The following is a 16,833-nucleotide window of genomic DNA, read 5'->3' on the forward strand; positions in this document are numbered from 1 at the left end:
TCCAGGGGCGGTCGAAAGAGTAGAAATTCGCCAAATAGACAGATAACATGTCATGGGTGTTAGCTGGACACTGAGTTCAGTCCGGATGCGGCCAACTGAACTCAATGTACGACTAACTGCTCTTGCATGTTACACGTCTCTTTGGCCGATTTCTACTCTTGTAAGCCACCTTTGAAGCCTGGGAGAGGCTAGTATTTAACAGTTATAGACTTTTCTGACCAAGCTATACCCTAGTTCCCTACCAAGTGCTTGATAATCCCCTTGACTAAGTTGGAGAGAGAGTCTCTCTCCCGTTCGTACGCGTGCATGAGTGTCATGGTGGACGCCATGAAAACCAAGATGGAGCCGAACGGAACGGTCTTCACGTGATGCCGCTGAGCCAATAGGAACATCCCGTTCAGGAAGTGCGGAATGACGTACATGGAGAGTTCCCGCCTGTGAAGACAATCGTATAGTCAGTTTCGCTATCGTATAGTCAGGTCCTTTATCCGACCTGTGTTAGAGTATGGGTCCCCTGTTTGGGCCGGTCTTCCACGTTGTCTGTCAGACGACTTGGAAAGAATAAAGAAGATGTGATATGTGGAGTTCCTCATGAGCACTTACCAACCCTTGAGTCCAGGAGAAGGGATGCATCGCGCAGAGAACTTCAAAGGATACTAAGAGACCCCTTCCACCCCTAGCCCTGCAATGTCTTCCTCCCACCTAGAGAGAAGCCTGACTACAATCTGAGGAACAGAAAAACTCAATATAACCTCCCACTCAGTAAGACCGAAAAGGCACAGAGACTCGTTCATCGTGAGGGCTCTGAGGGACCTACAAAGCCTGGTTTTAGGCCCATGTACACTTTATTCGTCTGTCTTTGTTCGTCTAAAAAGCAATTTAATGTATATAAGTCCATACATATGAATATTGTGATGTAGTTTTTATCTGACCCACTTGATTTTTTTACTTTTGAAATTTTAAGAATCTAATGAAATTCAGATGTGTCCTCAGACATGCCTGCAAGGTTGGTTTCTCAATAAAGATTGATTATCATCAGGAATAGCCGCTGTTTTGGGATCAATAAACTTTAAACTTTATGATCTGTCTAGCCTTAGGCTAGTACACAAGACAAATGATATGCCTTGATGAGAAGACACGCTAATTCGTTTTCAAATGCATGTCTTTCGTAACTTTTATAATGGAGGCTGCGAATGATGGTATTGACTAATTTCTTTGCTTTGATCTTAATTGAGTTCAAAATCTAAGGCATACATTCATCATGCCCATTCCAATTTTTTTCATACTTACACCCTTTCAAGATTCAAGTTTTTGAGTTTTTCTTCTTCTTTACGCCACTACCGCAGAAGAATCCAGACTTTCTTAAATAAGATGATATCACACTACCAAAAATCTTATCTTATTTTTCTTGTTTTCTTTATGTTGAGAAAAATTTTCTGATACAAAGAACAACAAGAAAATTCAAAAAACCCTCTGCGAAATTCTTTGTTATTATATTTTCTTTTTCTGAAGTTAAGAAAATATTTCTAGCATGATGTTCTCCAAGAAGAATTTTCTAGAAAAATAATAAAAAATCTCTTTCTCAGTTTTACTATAAGATTTGTTATTTGTTTAGTTAAATGTGGTATTCTTACAGATTCTTTTTTTTTGGTTGAAAATTTGATTCTAGTAAAATAATTTTCTTGAACTTCCTTAGTATAATATAAGGAGAAATTCAAACTCTTCAACTGGATAAAAATTCGGAGATTTATTTCCGGACGTTTCGAGTGACATCCATCACTCTTCTTCAGCGTCACTAAAGTGAACTAGCAGAACGAACCAGTACTTATACTAGTATATAATAACTAGAAAAACCGGTTTTTACATGGCAATACACACAGTCATGCATAAGCGACATTGTAATGTAAAATAAGTTTGGAAAGTCCTATGGTAAGACAACACATTGTAATGTAAAATAAGTTAGGAAGGTTCCTATGGTAAGACAACACCATAGGAAAAGTTATTGTCCTTTGGGTGGGGGGAGGGTGGAGTCCCAGGTACCCGAGAGTTCTACGCGGAGTCCTCCCTTCCTGTTCAAGGTGGGGTTGTAGATCCTCTCGTAGATGGCCTCCCTGATTCCGCGTTCGTACCATCGTGGTTCACGATCCAGGACGTCCGTTGTCTCCAGTCTGAATGAGTGGCCCCGGTGATGTTTCATGTGATGGTAGATGGCCGATGAGTACTTGTTTGCTGTAGCCCTGCAATGTTGATTGTACCTTGTCTTCAGTGGTTGGCTGGTTTCTCAAATGTAGGTGTCGCGGCACTGTGGATGTTCACACTTAAGTCTATAGATGACGTCGGATTTGATGTGTTTGCGTACGCGGTCCTTGGGATGGACCAACTTCTGTCTGAGGGTAGAGTAGGTTTTGAAGCTTGTGGCGATGTTGAAGTCTTGTAGGATTCTCCGGAGTTTCTCTGAAACTCCTTTGATGTACGGAATAGTGGCATTCGCTGTTGTCTTCCTCTTCTGCATATGTTTCTCGTTCGAAGGTTTCTTAGATTCGTCAGCAGGTTTGAGGGCTTTGTGAAAGGTCCATCGTTTGTAGCCACACTTGTTCAAGGCGTTCTCAAGGTGTCTGTGCTCGTTGGACTTGGCTTCTTCGGAAGTGATGATGGTGTCCGCTCGGTGAAACAAGGTTTTGATGACACCAAGTTTCTGTTCCAGGGGGTGATGGGACTGGAAGGCTAGGTACTGGTCGGTGTGGGTGGGCTTCCGGTATACATCCACATTGAGGTGGTCGTCTTCTCCAACAATGACTTTGGAGTCCAGGAAGGGCAGTGTGTTGTTCTGGCTCTCCTCCTGGGTGAACTTAATATTCTCATCCACCTGGTTGATGTATAAGTAGTATAAGTACTGTTTCGTTCTGCTAGTTCACTTTAGTGACGCTGAAGAAGAGTGATGGGTGTCACTCGAAACGTCAGGAAATAAATCTCCGAATTTTTATCCAGTTGTAGAGTTTGAATTTCTCCTTATATATTGTTTACCTGGATGTCTAACCTTCACAAACGTTCCTTAGTATAAGAAAGTTCAAGACAAAAATTCTTAGATGCAATTCTTGTTTGTGCTTAAAACAAGGATTCTTGTATCACGATGGTCAAATATGGGCGCAGAATTTCCAGACTTTTTAGAATTCGAACAACATCCTTTTATGTTCTAAGTGCGTTCTATTCGGGGTCACTTGCGGTCATTTGCAGGTTTTCACTGTAAATCCGCGCCAAAACGCATTTTCTATCCTAGGTCCCTTGTACAAGAAGAAAAACACTTGATCAAAAATACAAACTATTGTCAGCCGCCACGCCACGTACGAATTCGAACACCTTTCGAACCCTTTTCATTTTCAACGGAATCGTTCCGCGGCCCCTAGCAACGCCGTTGCTAAGAAAACGCTTGCCGTGCGATAGCTGGATGAAATTTCATCCGACTTTCACAGCTGCGTTAAAGCTGATTGGCGGCCTTTTTACCAACATTGCGTTGTATGAACTAGAAGGGAATACTCTGTGCTCTCGATACAAGCCATTTTTGTGGGTTTTTAAAACGATTTTAGCTAGTTCCGTGATCATATTTGGAACACAGTAAGATTCGGAGAATGACGGTGCCGTAAAGAGTTAAATTTGTGACGATTTTCAGATTGGGGGCATTTGCATTTCGCCCTCGATTCAGTATTAGATGAATATTGTGTCAGAATCGTAGAGTCTTCGACTAAAACTGATGTAAAAATCTTGTTGGTTTGAAATCTGGGGAGGTTTGTTTGACCATGTCTCCCGGGGTCAAATTCTCGACTGTTTTTCGCCAAAGGGTTGCAAGGCGTTGGTGTTGTTGATTCCAGTGCAGTCGACTTTTAAACACAAGTTACGGCACTGATATACTTTCCCAGTATTGTCAAAGAATACCTACAGAAACAAACTACGTGGAGACGGACTGAATTAGGAAAGGCTATCTTAGTTTTTCGGTTACAAGTACGTAAATCCAGCGGTGCGGGTCCGGTGTGCGCATGGTGGAACGGGCGTTGACGCTAGGCATTGCGCGTTCTTTTTTGGAATTAAAACGATGCTTCTGATGAGGTGACCTCGTGCAATTAAGAAGGAAGACCATAACGGCCTCGAAATTAATACCAAGTTATATACCGCCAGAAAGAAGAGACTTTGGTCTTTTCTACAGGCTTGATTTCATTTTGTTTTGAAATCGGCAATAAGGTAAAAACACGGGGCGAATATTCACCAAAATCAACTGATTTCATGTCATTTTGTCACATGGGTACAGGTTGAAAATCGGTTTAAGAATCTGTAGGAGTAAACCTGGAATCTTAGAATTTATAGATACTATGAAATAATGAACGTACATAGTTGTAAACTCAAGCAAAGAGCTTTGTTGTAAGTAGTCCCGACGCCGGGGTGTCATAGAACGTACAACTGGCTCAAAACGGCCCGCGGTTCGCTGTTGCAAGCAGTAGACATTTTGAGACTAGATTGATATCACTTCGGAGTGGTGTATTGGCTTCAAACTCGGAATTCTTAAAGGGGAGACCATCGTGAACATAATGCTAGACAGCAATTAGAGTTTTATGTTGCAAGTAAATGTCCAGAGTAGATAATAACTAAAAAGTCAAATCGGGCGCGTTCTATTCTGGAATCGAAATTATGACATGTCTTCGCGCGGATTGGGGGCATCTGCATTTCGCCCTCGAAATCTATGATAAGTCATATACCGACAGAAACTGCAGAGTTTGCTCTTTCTTACGCACTAGATTTCCTGTTGGTTTGAAATCTACAACAGGTTGAAAACAAGAGGGGAAATTACACGAAAATCACCTGATTTCGGGTTGTATTTCTGACAGGAAAGCGGTAAACAATCGGTTCAAAAATCTATAGGAGTAAAAAATGAGCCTGGAATATTGTAAATAAGTTGAAAACAGGATGATATCCGGTCATATACTCCAGCGACAAGCTTTCTTGTAAGGGGTGTCGACGCCCGGAGTCATGGAACGGACTACTTTCTCTCGCGGAAGGAAAATGAAACTGCCTCGAACTCTCGACGTGGCGTGGCGGCTGATTGTCTTGACAGTATATCTTTGCTGACATTTTTGTGTGGACATGGAACATGTAACTAAGCTACTGGCACAATTGTTGATGACTTTGAATGTTGCAGGACTTGTTTACGCCGGCATCAAGTACCCCTCCCCCTATCCGTGAGGTATGACATTATTCCAAAGTGGTATGAAAAACTCGAGCAATGTGCGTTCAAACCCACTCATCGAGGTCTCAAATTATCGAGAACTAATATCCCCAGACTTTTGTCTTAGGGATTTTTTTTACACGGCGGAAATTTTGGATTACGGGGGTTTGAGTGTAAAAAAATGTATTTTTCAGTCGTAAAAATATTTTGAATGAGATATAAAAAAATTCCTAAGACCAAAAGTTTTGTATTATTGTTATTGTTCAGAATAAAGAAGATTGGGATTTTCAGTCACGTTAAGAACCAACTTATTCACAACATTTTGTTATTTTGTCCACCGAACATCCTTTCCAAAACAGCCAACTTGGCCTATATCAGAAAATAGTCAGACACTAGAAAGGCCGTCATTTGGCCCTGAGCAAATACAGCATGTTTAGCCATACTCCTCCCCATGCAAGAAGTGGGCTGTCCCAAAATAATGCCTGGGCAAATCGAAATATTAACTGCATGTAGAAAGGCAACATTTGCGAGAGCATCATACTTCGCCAATCTCCCTCCCGATGCATAAATTGACTGTTCCAAAATCACCCGTGCAAAGAAATTCTCGCTACAAGTTCTGCGAGACCCCAAGAGCTTCTTACTGCAAAGGCTTGCGTGTGTTCCTGCAATATGACCTCAGGTGACCTAAATAGAACACGCGTTCTTTGGCCAGTGGCAAATGGAACGCGGGGATCCTTAGATAGAACATGGATTCCTTGGCCAGCAGCAAATAGAACATGGAACGGGGATACCACTTTTGGCCTGTTTTTGGTCTGAAAATGGGCCCAAAAGTCCCCAAAATGAAGCATTCTGAACTGATGTACACCAGAATTGTGATTGAAGTCCTGTAAGGGGCATGTTCAAGGCACCCTTGTACCGAATTTCAGGTCACTTGCTTGCAATACCAGGGCACAGGAGCCCAAAATATAAAAATTGTCTAAAAATGCCCCAAAAAAACTCCATAAAAATGATTTTAATGCCTGTTTCAACAAAATTTAAAAATCACCTAAGGGTATTTGCCATCTTTACCTACATGCCAAATTTCAGGCCGTTTGGCCCAAAAATGACGGAGTAGATTCCATTTGAAGATATGGCAGGAGAAGAAGAAGAAGAAGAAGAAGAACGTGAACTAGACTGGCCGTCATTTGCTTTAAGAGCAAATTCAGCATGTTTCGCCCATACTCCTCCTCATGCAAGAAGTGGGCTGTCCCAAAATAACTCCTGGCAACATTTGCGAGAGCATCATACTTTGCCAATCTCCCTCCCGATGCATAAATTGACTTCCAGAATCACCCGTGCAAAAACAAAAATTTCAAACTCTTCATATCTTTTTGTACTTGGTGTCATCTGATAGGTATTTGTGAAAGAAACAGAATGGTTTTTGTTTCAACAAAATCGGACATACCGTTAGCGAGTTACGGCCATTCAAAGGTCTGAGAATTAGTCCTCAAATTCTCCGGAATCCGTAAAAACCGTTAAAATGTACTATCTTAAAACTGTCATAACGCAGTAATAATTCACAATAGAAGCACCAAATAAGCTGCATTCTCTTTATTTACAATGATATTAGCTTATAGCTTTGCCTTCATCGTTTCTGTAGATTTCTCATCTCAAAATATCACCAAAAGTGGGAAAAAATGGACATGGGCACAGGACATCTTAAATATGCAAGATTGCAATATCTCTGTAACCGTACAATATACAAGGAAACAACTTGGCATACATGGGTTTTGTAACATGCTGAATCTAAATATGGCCATAAAATCTATATATCTGCTTCAGAAATTATTAATTATGATGAATAATTGATTTCCTGAGGTAATAAGATGTGCATTCGCTAATTGAATATGCAACTTGCATATCTTCCTTATACTTGAAGATAAAAGAAAAAAAACTTGGTACACAGAGGTTTAGACACATGCTGATTTCAAATCTAGCCTCAAAAATATAATCTGATCCAGAAATATTGAACTACATGTATTACCCAATGCTATATATTTACATTTGTACACACTGATATCATTCTTTGTACAATCTGCAATATTGGTCCGACAATTCAATACAGTATCCAGCATTCATTTCATTTCTTCCCCTTTTTTCACTGCAGGACTTTCGTTTCTTGTTGCAGGGAAGTTGAGTGGCAAAGTACATGTATTTATTGTATTGTACATGCATTACATTTCAATTTTACGGGAATCAGACAACTGGATCATGGAACAGGTGGCCATTGCTTCTCTGGTCTGGAACTATCTCTACAGTTGAATCAACTACAAAAGCTATATCTACTTTTTGTATGGTTTCTCTATCCAGCTGAGATAACCAAGACACACATGCTGATCACTACAAGGGTAGAAGTTACTGAAGTTCTCTTTCGTTATGTACCAAAACTACAAAGTTATTTACGGCAAATAGAATATCTAGTCTCGTCTTCTAGTTCACTGGCAGTTCTGTTGGTTCTTCATCACTTTCCTCCTCTTCACTCTCTTCATTCCTGTGTCAAAAGAGAAAACGTCTGTTGAAATTCAAACTATATGATACATTCATGGCAGACACACATTTCAAACAATCTATGATGAGATAAATATGAAACTTGGATACTTAGGTACTTTATTTCCTCCATTAGCTACCATACATATATACTAAGTAGTACTGGTAATTGCATACAATAATAAAGGCTATCATTCATTATAAATGTAACAACTTAATAAACTTAACAGACCAGCATAATTCTGTTAAGTGAGGTTTATACTTCTACTCATGAAATAAATTACAACGGAAACTACGACTCGAGTAGAGGGCAGCTGGGCATCCCCGCCGCCCCCCTCCCCCTAGCAGTGACGTCAGAAGGTGAGGATAGCAAGTACAGTTTTCTGCATTTTAATAAAAATAAGTTTAGATTAGGGCACTAGCAAAAAAAACAGGAACCAAATGCATCCATAGGGCGTTGAAAATGATTTATAGTAATCATACATGCAACCACTGGCACGAAAATCCAAAAATTCAAATTATTTGAGCTACCATGTGGCATACAAAAACAACAGTGTTTACCGATAATCATGCGGCCAAATTTGACATAAAAATAACCCAAAACCCACATAAAACTACGTAAAGACTTGGAAAAATACATTACCTGGCATTTGGGTGGTAGAAGTGTCCGTATTTTGGCCCGATGCCGACGTAATCGGCTCCGAACTACAGCGGTCAGTAGCGACGGGGCCGCCGTCCACCATCTTGCTTCCTTCCCAAAACTGGCTCGCAATTTCAAAAGTATCAGCCGATTACGGAGCCCACCATGGCTCGAATATATGCCAATTTGGTACCAAAATAACGACAATCTCTTGAATTTTCCAACGATACCAATGGCTAAATTTTTTTTAAAGGGGTACCTTCCTCCGGAATTTCGATTTGAAAAATTAAAATGTGAATATTTTCACCAATGGAAGTCGCACAAGCTGACCACTTACATCATTTTGTAGCTCGTAATGCTGGCTACAAATTGGCGACTAGTTTTCTTGTTTACGAGTGACGTAACGATCCGTATTTGGATCGGCGCGAAGCCGGCCCTCCCCAAGTGTGTGACCGGGAAGCGGGTGCACCTGCTCCCGCGGGCGAAACGCGCGTAACCCGATGGGCGATTTCTCGCTTATGGTTGACGGTATTTTAGTAAATCTTTCACAGATATTGAGTTAAGAACTTTCTTTAACTACCGGTATAAAAATATAAGCGATTTTTTACCGTTATGTATCAGATCGTACGCCTTGAATTTGGCGCATTTTTCGGTTTTGACGGGGCCGGAGAACAAATTTCGGGCTCTGCGCCACCCCTACTACAAGTTTTGCGAGACGCCAAGAGCTTCTTACTGCAAAGGACTTGCGTGTTTACCTGCAACATGACCTCAGGTAACCAGAAAAGAACTCAACAATTGTTCTTTGGCCAGCAGCAAATGGAACGCCCGGAACCTTATGTAGAACATGGATTCTTAGATAGAACATGGAACGGGGACAGCACTTTTGACCCGTTTTTGGTCTGAAAATGGGTCCAAAAGTCCCCCATACGAAGCATTTTGAAGTGATGTACACCAGAAATGTGATTAAAGTCCTGTAGGGACATGTTCCAGGCACCCTTGTGCCGAATTCCAGGCCATTTGCTTGTAATACCAGGGCACAGGAGCCAAAAATATAGAAATTGCCTAAAAATGCCCCAAAAAACCTCCATAAAAATGATTTTAAGGCCTGTTTCAAAACGATTAAAAAAGGGCCTAGGGGTATTCGCCATCTTCACCTCCATGCCAAATTTCAGGTCGGTTGGGTAAGAAATGGCGGAGTAGAAGCCATTTGAAGATTTGTCAGGAGGAGGAGAAGAAGAAGAAGAAGAAGAACCAGACAAATACAATATGTTGAGCCCATACTTATGGGCTCAACATAACAAAAACAATATGTTGAGCCATACTAGGTATGGCTAAACATAAAAATTATGCAACATGAGTAAAACAGTAGGATCTGAGGTATACACATTGGCTAATTTAATTTCCAATTGGCGAGACACGTGCGAGAGATAGTTTGTCTAACTATCACGATATTTTAGAAGATGTTACAGCTCCCCCGGGGACCGCAAGGGAGTCCCGGTAACCTGATACCATCCCTTACAGTGGAAATTTTCCCATAGCAACGAACCATCGTGTATACATAATAATATTCTTGCTGACAGAAAAAAATTCTTTGTAGAAGGAGAAACAGGAAAAAAATAAGACAAGCGATTTTTGGTAGTGCACCTGTATATCTGCTTGTAAATTTGGCTTTTGAGACCATTTCAATCCAGTAGACAACTCTGCGATTGGCTGGTTATCTTAAACTGATTAAATCGAGCTTATAGCGGCCCGTCCATCCCTAGGAAGGGACCGTTAAGCCGGCGTCGCAATTCATGTGAGCGTCGGCTGAATTTGTAGATCGCCCGAAGATCGCCGAATCTCAAAATCGCCCGAGCGTCGACCGTATTTTCCAATGAAAATCTCGGGTACGTCCGTCGAACACTAAAAACTAAAAATCCCTCATGAGATGGTACCACATCTTGGACATGGACGAAGTCAGAATCGCCTAACCTGGTAAAAGGCCAATATCTGGATCAACTTTGATTTCTAAAAATCGCTTGAAGCCCGCGTTATCGACAGGACGTCGGTCGTACGTACTTCGGCCGAAAATGCACATTTGAAGCTCGCCAACACGTCGGCCGAGCTGAATTTCTTATTTGTGACGGGGACTTAACAGCCTAGGACAGCGCAGTTTCCGTTACACAGACGAGGTTATCTCACCTTCTGGAAGCCCGTTCGAAAAGCACCGAGAGTGCGCAGAGGGCCCCGGCGGTGAAGGGGATGTAACCGGCCGTCGGAGGGGGCTTGCGTTCCCAGTGACGTAGTACACAGATGACGTATTTCGCAATCTGCACAAGAAACGTCAGGAAGGTGCCGGACCAGACCGTGTGGATGAAGAGTGACGTCAGAGTGTCTCTAGGTCTAAGGGCAAAAGGGAAAGTGATCGTTATTATACACCCAATGGCGATTCATTGCAACGACATGAAACAGATTAAACGGTAAACAGAATATATGGTAAAGAGCCTTTGAATGGCCACATATTCAAGGCAAAACGAAACTCACTTCTACCACAAGAGGGGACAACGCCTTGCGTTTGCAGTCACGTGACTATGCCTAAGCGTCCGCCATATTGGTAGGGCTAAAGGCGCCATCTTTGATCTTTACTCTGCACCAACATGGCGGCCACATTTTCTTACGTGGAATGCGAAATACAAAACTTGTGTTGGGTCTATGATCATATATATATATGAAGCTTAAATATCCAGGTAATAAGATACTCAATACAAAAGTTACTCATACAACTGGGTTAGTTTTGTAAACGGTCAGACGTTTCAGACGCTATCTTTGGTCTGTTACTGTGCTGCTTGTTTGAACTAGTGCTGCGTACCTAAACGTAACATCGGGTACAGGTACAGAGGTTTAGCATAGACATGCACCCGAATAATTTGAAAAAAAAAATGTTTTCAACTCTCAGTTTCTTTATTCAAAAAACATAACTAGGTTTCCTATCAGCAAACTCCCTTGGCCTAAAATGCCAAATGCTATTAAAACTCCCGGCCTGCCTGAATGACCTGTTCCTTATTAGTTACTCTGTTTCAAGGTATCACTTTGGTCACGTTTGGTGTTGCATGAGGTCAGGAGATCAGTCACAAAATAAGCAAATACTTGGTGTAAATCTATATCGGTACAACACCGGTACTTCATGATCCGGTATTTTGGACCTGTACCGAATAAATGTTTGCGGTACAGTACCGGTACACAGAACCGGTACGCAGCACTAGTTTGAACCTTTATTCATTAAAGCTTAAATCGGCTTGCAGGGCGCTTTTCATTGAGGTCATCAGGGAAGAGGTAAGGCTCACCTTGATAGAAGCTGTTTGTATTTGAAAAGCAAGACTGGAACAAGATTGATGGGAAGGTACATCTTAAAGAAGCTTGGCCAGCTCCTTAGCGTGTCCTTCAGAGCATAAACGTGACAGCTGCCGGGGTGCATGTGTAGATCGCACGGGACGAACGCTGTGCCCTCCCGGCGGAGGGTTTCTGCCAGCCCCTTGTCGGTCCAGCCCCAGGACCAGCGGAGGATGGAGCGGTAGTAGCCGGCGGAAATCAGCTCGGGGTCCAAGGCGGCGGAGTACACGATGAACCCCGTGCAGATAGAGAAGACAGCCGTGTCAAGGTGTCTGACTCTCGGCAGACGTCCCCGTCTTACCTGGAAACATAACAGACACGTTCTATTTTTCAGAAAGTTTTGTTTAGTAACTTATCAGTTATGAAATATGCAAAATGATTTTCTTTCACTTCTGTAAAATTTGATATATCGTTTGATTGCATTATTTCTTTAGTTATTTAGTCTGTTTGTTTTCCATATCTATCTATCTATCTATAATGATTTTTTTTTCGTTTCGCCTGATTTGTTTATGGATATATGTTAAAATGATAAGCTATTATCAAGTAATCAATTGTAGTTAAGGGGAAACCCTCGAAAAACCTTGGAGGTTTTAGGTTTTCCCTGTTTGTTTTCCGTACTGTTTTAAGCAAAATATACACTTATTTTTAATGTGCAATGTTAAAAATGTATTTCCAACACCAATAATGGACAGCGACAATCGCAGAAACTTTTTGCGATTGTGCCGGAAAGAAAATTTCAATTTCACTAGTCACGTTGCCATTACATTACTCGTAGAAACACCGATATATCAGGGTTTTACTCTTCCAAAAGATTTGCACTTTGAAATATCCGTCCTTAAGCACTAGTGTTAACGATCTTTGATCTTTCTTACCAATGTATGGAGGAAGGCGTTAGCTGCCCGGGCCAACAGGAACAGAGCGATGGTCCGCCGCCGTTTCCCGGACTCGATAAACATCGTCAGCCCGGCAATGGCGCCGGCTATGGTGCTGTTCGAACCATCCTGGAAAACAAAGATAATTAATGATAGTATTCATAAATAGTCAAATATGAATTAATACTGATTAATAAATGATAGATATAAAATTGATATACGCACTGATAAATAATACATTTATATCCGCAATGACAAATAATACATTGATATCCGCACTGATAAATAATAAATTGATTTCCGCAATTTTCAATGAAATCCATGAGAAGGAAAGATATCAAATAACAGACTGGAGCTAGATAAGAATAAAGGGGATTTGGTTCTTAAATTTCTAAGATAATTTTGAGACCTCTTGCAATCTTTCACGATGTATTAATCCATTCGTGTACAATCATGTTTGCACGAACGACTATATGTATTTGCCAACTTTCACCTAATTAGCTAACGTTACCAGTAACGATTCCAAAGTGCAGTCGGTCACCTCCCCCCCTTATTTTTGGTATGGAACTACTGTATGGAGCAAAAAGGCGTGTCATATCCTGTAAGCACTATAGGGTGTTTTCAAGTTGTCTTGTGAATAATTGTGTTTAGCAGGAAGCGGATGTGACATTTGTCTTATAAACCAACGAACAACAACTTATTGTGATTCTCCCACAAAGCCCCCAGACCGTGTCATTAAGTGACGGAAAGTTTTTGATGTCGCTATTAATGCATGGTTATTAAAGCTTTTCAGACAGCGTTCTGCATATGTTAGTCTGGCAGATTGCATTGCGGGCGTTTTTACTGATGTTGCATCTAGCACATATCCCTAAATAAACCGCTTTAAAAAATTCCGAGTTTATATTACCCCGGGAGTTTATGTGAACTAAAGTTAACCTCTCATGATGTTTGCTTAGCTATTTTTGTCGACGACCCTTGGTTTATATTATTTGCTATTATTGACCCTGGACTTTGGATCGTCCACTGATGCAACTGCAAAACAATGTTGCGTGAATAAGTACCTTAACTCGTATTTCAAGTCTCCAATCATCGACAACGTAAGTGTTGAGTACAAATATTCCAAAAATAGTTACGCAACTGGAAAAATTTTGAAATTTTATCAAGTTGCTTGGGTAGCATTTTCAGGCGTATCTTATTACCTGGATGTCTAAACTTCATCAGACTACAAATATTATTTCTCTCACTTACTGCATGTAAGTTCGTTCACCTGAATTACAGATTACTATACTCACTTTTCCTGGCCTTGTCCGCCGTAATGTGTCGTGGACCAGCTTGTAGACGGCGGGAAACGCTCCGAGGAACGCCGAGAAACGCAACGTGTCAACGGACAGGGCCTCTCGGACAACATGGCCCGGCCTGTGGGGAGAACAAACAGTGATATAACGGTGTCCATCTTAGCAATGGGGCTATTGTAGTAGATTTTAACGTGTTTATGTATTAAGTTTACCACATTGGGGCCGGGGAAGGATTGCCATAACAGGTTAGCCTCTACCAGGCTCCACAGGACGCAAACTGTACTCCCTGGCCAGCTAACTCCTCTTACATGTTATTTGTCTATTTGACCAATTTCTATTATCTTTCCAGCGCCCTGTGGAGCCTTGTAGAGACTAAGAAAAGGTGACTATCTTTGAAGATGTCAATCCGGCCCAGACTGTAATGTTTGTTCCACTCACACCAGGAAGGACCCCTACTCTTGTCGATAAGTATGGCGGGCTCTTTAACGTGCTCGACGTTTGGCTCTCCTCAAACACGGGTCCTCCATTTTTCGTCCTCTTCGATCACTGGACCCCCACAAATCTACGTCCCTTCCGAAGGACGAATGCAGCTCCAACCAGGATGCCCTTCCCCGGATTCGAACCGGGGTCTCCCAGTTTCCAACTAATTGTAAAGAAACTGTGCCAAGTGAAATGACCTAAGCGTGGGTCGTTCTTTGAACCTTTCAATCTCTATCTATCTAATCAATATAGCAGATGTAAAGAAATAATCTACTACTGACTTACGTTGAGTTACAAACAAGTGATGCAATCCTAATTACACAGTGGCGTCGCGATGGCGTAGTGGCAGGGTGTTTGGCCCCAGAACCCAGAGAAACCGGGTTCGAATCCGGGGTTCCCTTTGCACGACTTTCCCCACTTTGCTCAGGTGAAAATGAGTAGCTAACTTCAGTTAGGGACGTCCTCGAGAGCCACACCTCAAGCACGTTAAAGAACCCAACACACTTATCGAAAAAGAGTAGGGGTTCTTTCCGGTGTGTGTGGATCATATAAATCTGTCCGGATATGCAGCTTGTACTCTTCAGTACAAACATGGTGTGTTACGCTTTGATGCGGATTACCGGGTATGCAATACAAACAAACAAACAAGCAAACAAAGCCTGGGAATCTTTAAATCTGTTGCCGAGCGATTCGACACTGTTGAAGGATGGTTGGATAAATAAATAATGAATGAATGAATGAAGACCTTTATTGTACACATATACCCACTGGGTTCAGTACAGGTCACAACAGAAAACGTCACAGTTTACAAATGCATAGATACAAGTCAAGTCAAGGCCTTTATTTTACTTAGCTGACAAGCTAGCACTAGTCTAATAATTACGTGAATTTGGCTTCATCTCGCTTCTTAGTTGATGATGCTAAGAGGAGAACGTCAAGTACAACGTCAGTCACGTGGCGTCGTGTGGCGTAATGGATAGAACATCCGACTGTCAAACAAGGGGACCCGAGTTCGAGTTCGTTAAATGGAGGTCCCGTGTTTGGGGAGAGCCACACCCCGAGCACGTAAAATAACCCACTAAACCCACTACACCTTTCGAGAAAGAGTAGGGGCATGCCCCGGTTTGCGATGGTCCAAAACCTTACAGTCTTGTGTACGTCTTACGTACCTAAGAGTCCTCAACCTAATGAGGTCAAGCACGTAATAAGAAGAAAGAAAGAATAACAGAGCCCCACCTACCTTCTGAACAGTTTCCCGTTCAACACCGACAGTGCTAGGGTCCCGCCCCCGTACAGCGCTAGTCCTGTGGCCGAGCCTCTGACGAATCGTTCCAAGGCTACTACAACAGTCCGTCCTTCCTCTGACTCAAAGAACCCATCCATCTTTGGCTTTGCCATGATTAGAGAATCCTTGTCGGATAGCAAAGCCTTAAAGGTTGTGGCCTAACGTCAAGTACAGGATGACATCTCCCTCATATGTTGTAGTCTAACCTAACTAAACTAACAGTCGTACTGGAGTTGTACGTTGTACTGAGCCCGTGTAAGTCGAGGTCACACACTCGGCGTGAATTTGGATCAAAGTCCGAGGCTCTAAAAAAGGTCACGGAGGGGTAATCAAGGAAGAGATTATATGGACGTGCATGAAAATAAGTTTTGTTGCGACTTTTTCTTCGCTTCAACAATTGGTTGAAATGTTGCGTCAGCCAATTTAGTTTGTTTACTAATTCTATCATTTCTCGACACGTTTCAGCATTTTCTGTTTAATTTTCACCTCTTTAACCCCCCTTAAACAGTATTTTTATGGTCAGGTCCTACTATTTCTCACAGCTGACTCAATCGGATATTACATCATCTCTAACCGTGTTTTTGCTAAACCTGCATGTTGAGGGTAACGACGGGGTTTTTGAATATCTGGATCAATCGGTTTTAACAACATAAACGTATGTGGGCGAACCATGGCAGTTAAAATTCAAACGCAACTTTCCCTATTCTTAACCCATTGCAAAGATTGACACAATACATGTATGCTAAAACTTTAAGTTTTATCGTCGTCTTCCAAGTTCGAACACTGAAAAACCAGCACTGTGTCTCAACGACCACGCGGAATCCGCGTGATCGCACAGGGAGATGTTTGCCAGGGGCTAACAGAGCCAGTGGCGACCTTAGTTAGACCAATCACGACCGCGGGGTTAGTTTGACCGAGTGGACTTTGTTCGACATTTATATAAGTGTTTGCGACACATGCACAGGTTGCGTTCACTGCGGAACTTCGTCTGATACCGGATCATTACTCATTCAATTTCGAATCCACGGACATCCTAGATCGTGAACCCCGCTGGTTCGAACGGGGAGTTAGAGAAGCAATGTATGAGAGGATGTACAATCCCGCCCTCAACAGGAAAGGTGGTCTACGCGTTGAACTTTCAGGCACTTGGGATA

General features: G+C 42.0%; 1 protein-coding gene and 1 long non-coding RNA gene across 2 annotated transcripts; both read right to left on the reverse strand.

Moving 5' to 3' along the window:
* Positions 1-171: 171 nt before the first annotated feature.
* LOC136422155 (uncharacterized) lies at positions 172-15,777 on the reverse strand. Its single transcript, XM_066409803.1, has 6 exons — positions 15,635-15,777; positions 13,912-14,035; positions 12,620-12,748; positions 11,702-12,048; positions 10,560-10,760; positions 172-435 (listed from the first exon to the last, which is right to left on the reverse strand). Exons 1-6 carry the CDS (start codon positions 15,775-15,777, stop codon positions 231-233), a joined length of 1,149 nt encoding a protein of 382 aa, XP_066265900.1. The 3' UTR covers positions 172-230.
* On the reverse strand, positions 6,788-9,150 carry LOC136421703 (uncharacterized). Its single transcript, XR_010753490.1, has 2 exons — positions 8,382-9,150; positions 6,788-7,742 (listed from the first exon to the last, which is right to left on the reverse strand). It is a non-coding gene; the product is annotated as an uncharacterized lncRNA (long non-coding RNA).
* Positions 15,778-16,833: the final 1,056 nt, after the last annotated feature.

The sequence above is a fragment of the Branchiostoma lanceolatum genome, chromosome 16 (genome assembly GCF_035083965.1).
Source record: "Branchiostoma lanceolatum isolate klBraLanc5 chromosome 16, klBraLanc5.hap2, whole genome shotgun sequence".
Taxonomy (NCBI): Eukaryota; Metazoa; Chordata; class Leptocardii; order Amphioxiformes; family Branchiostomatidae; genus Branchiostoma; species Branchiostoma lanceolatum.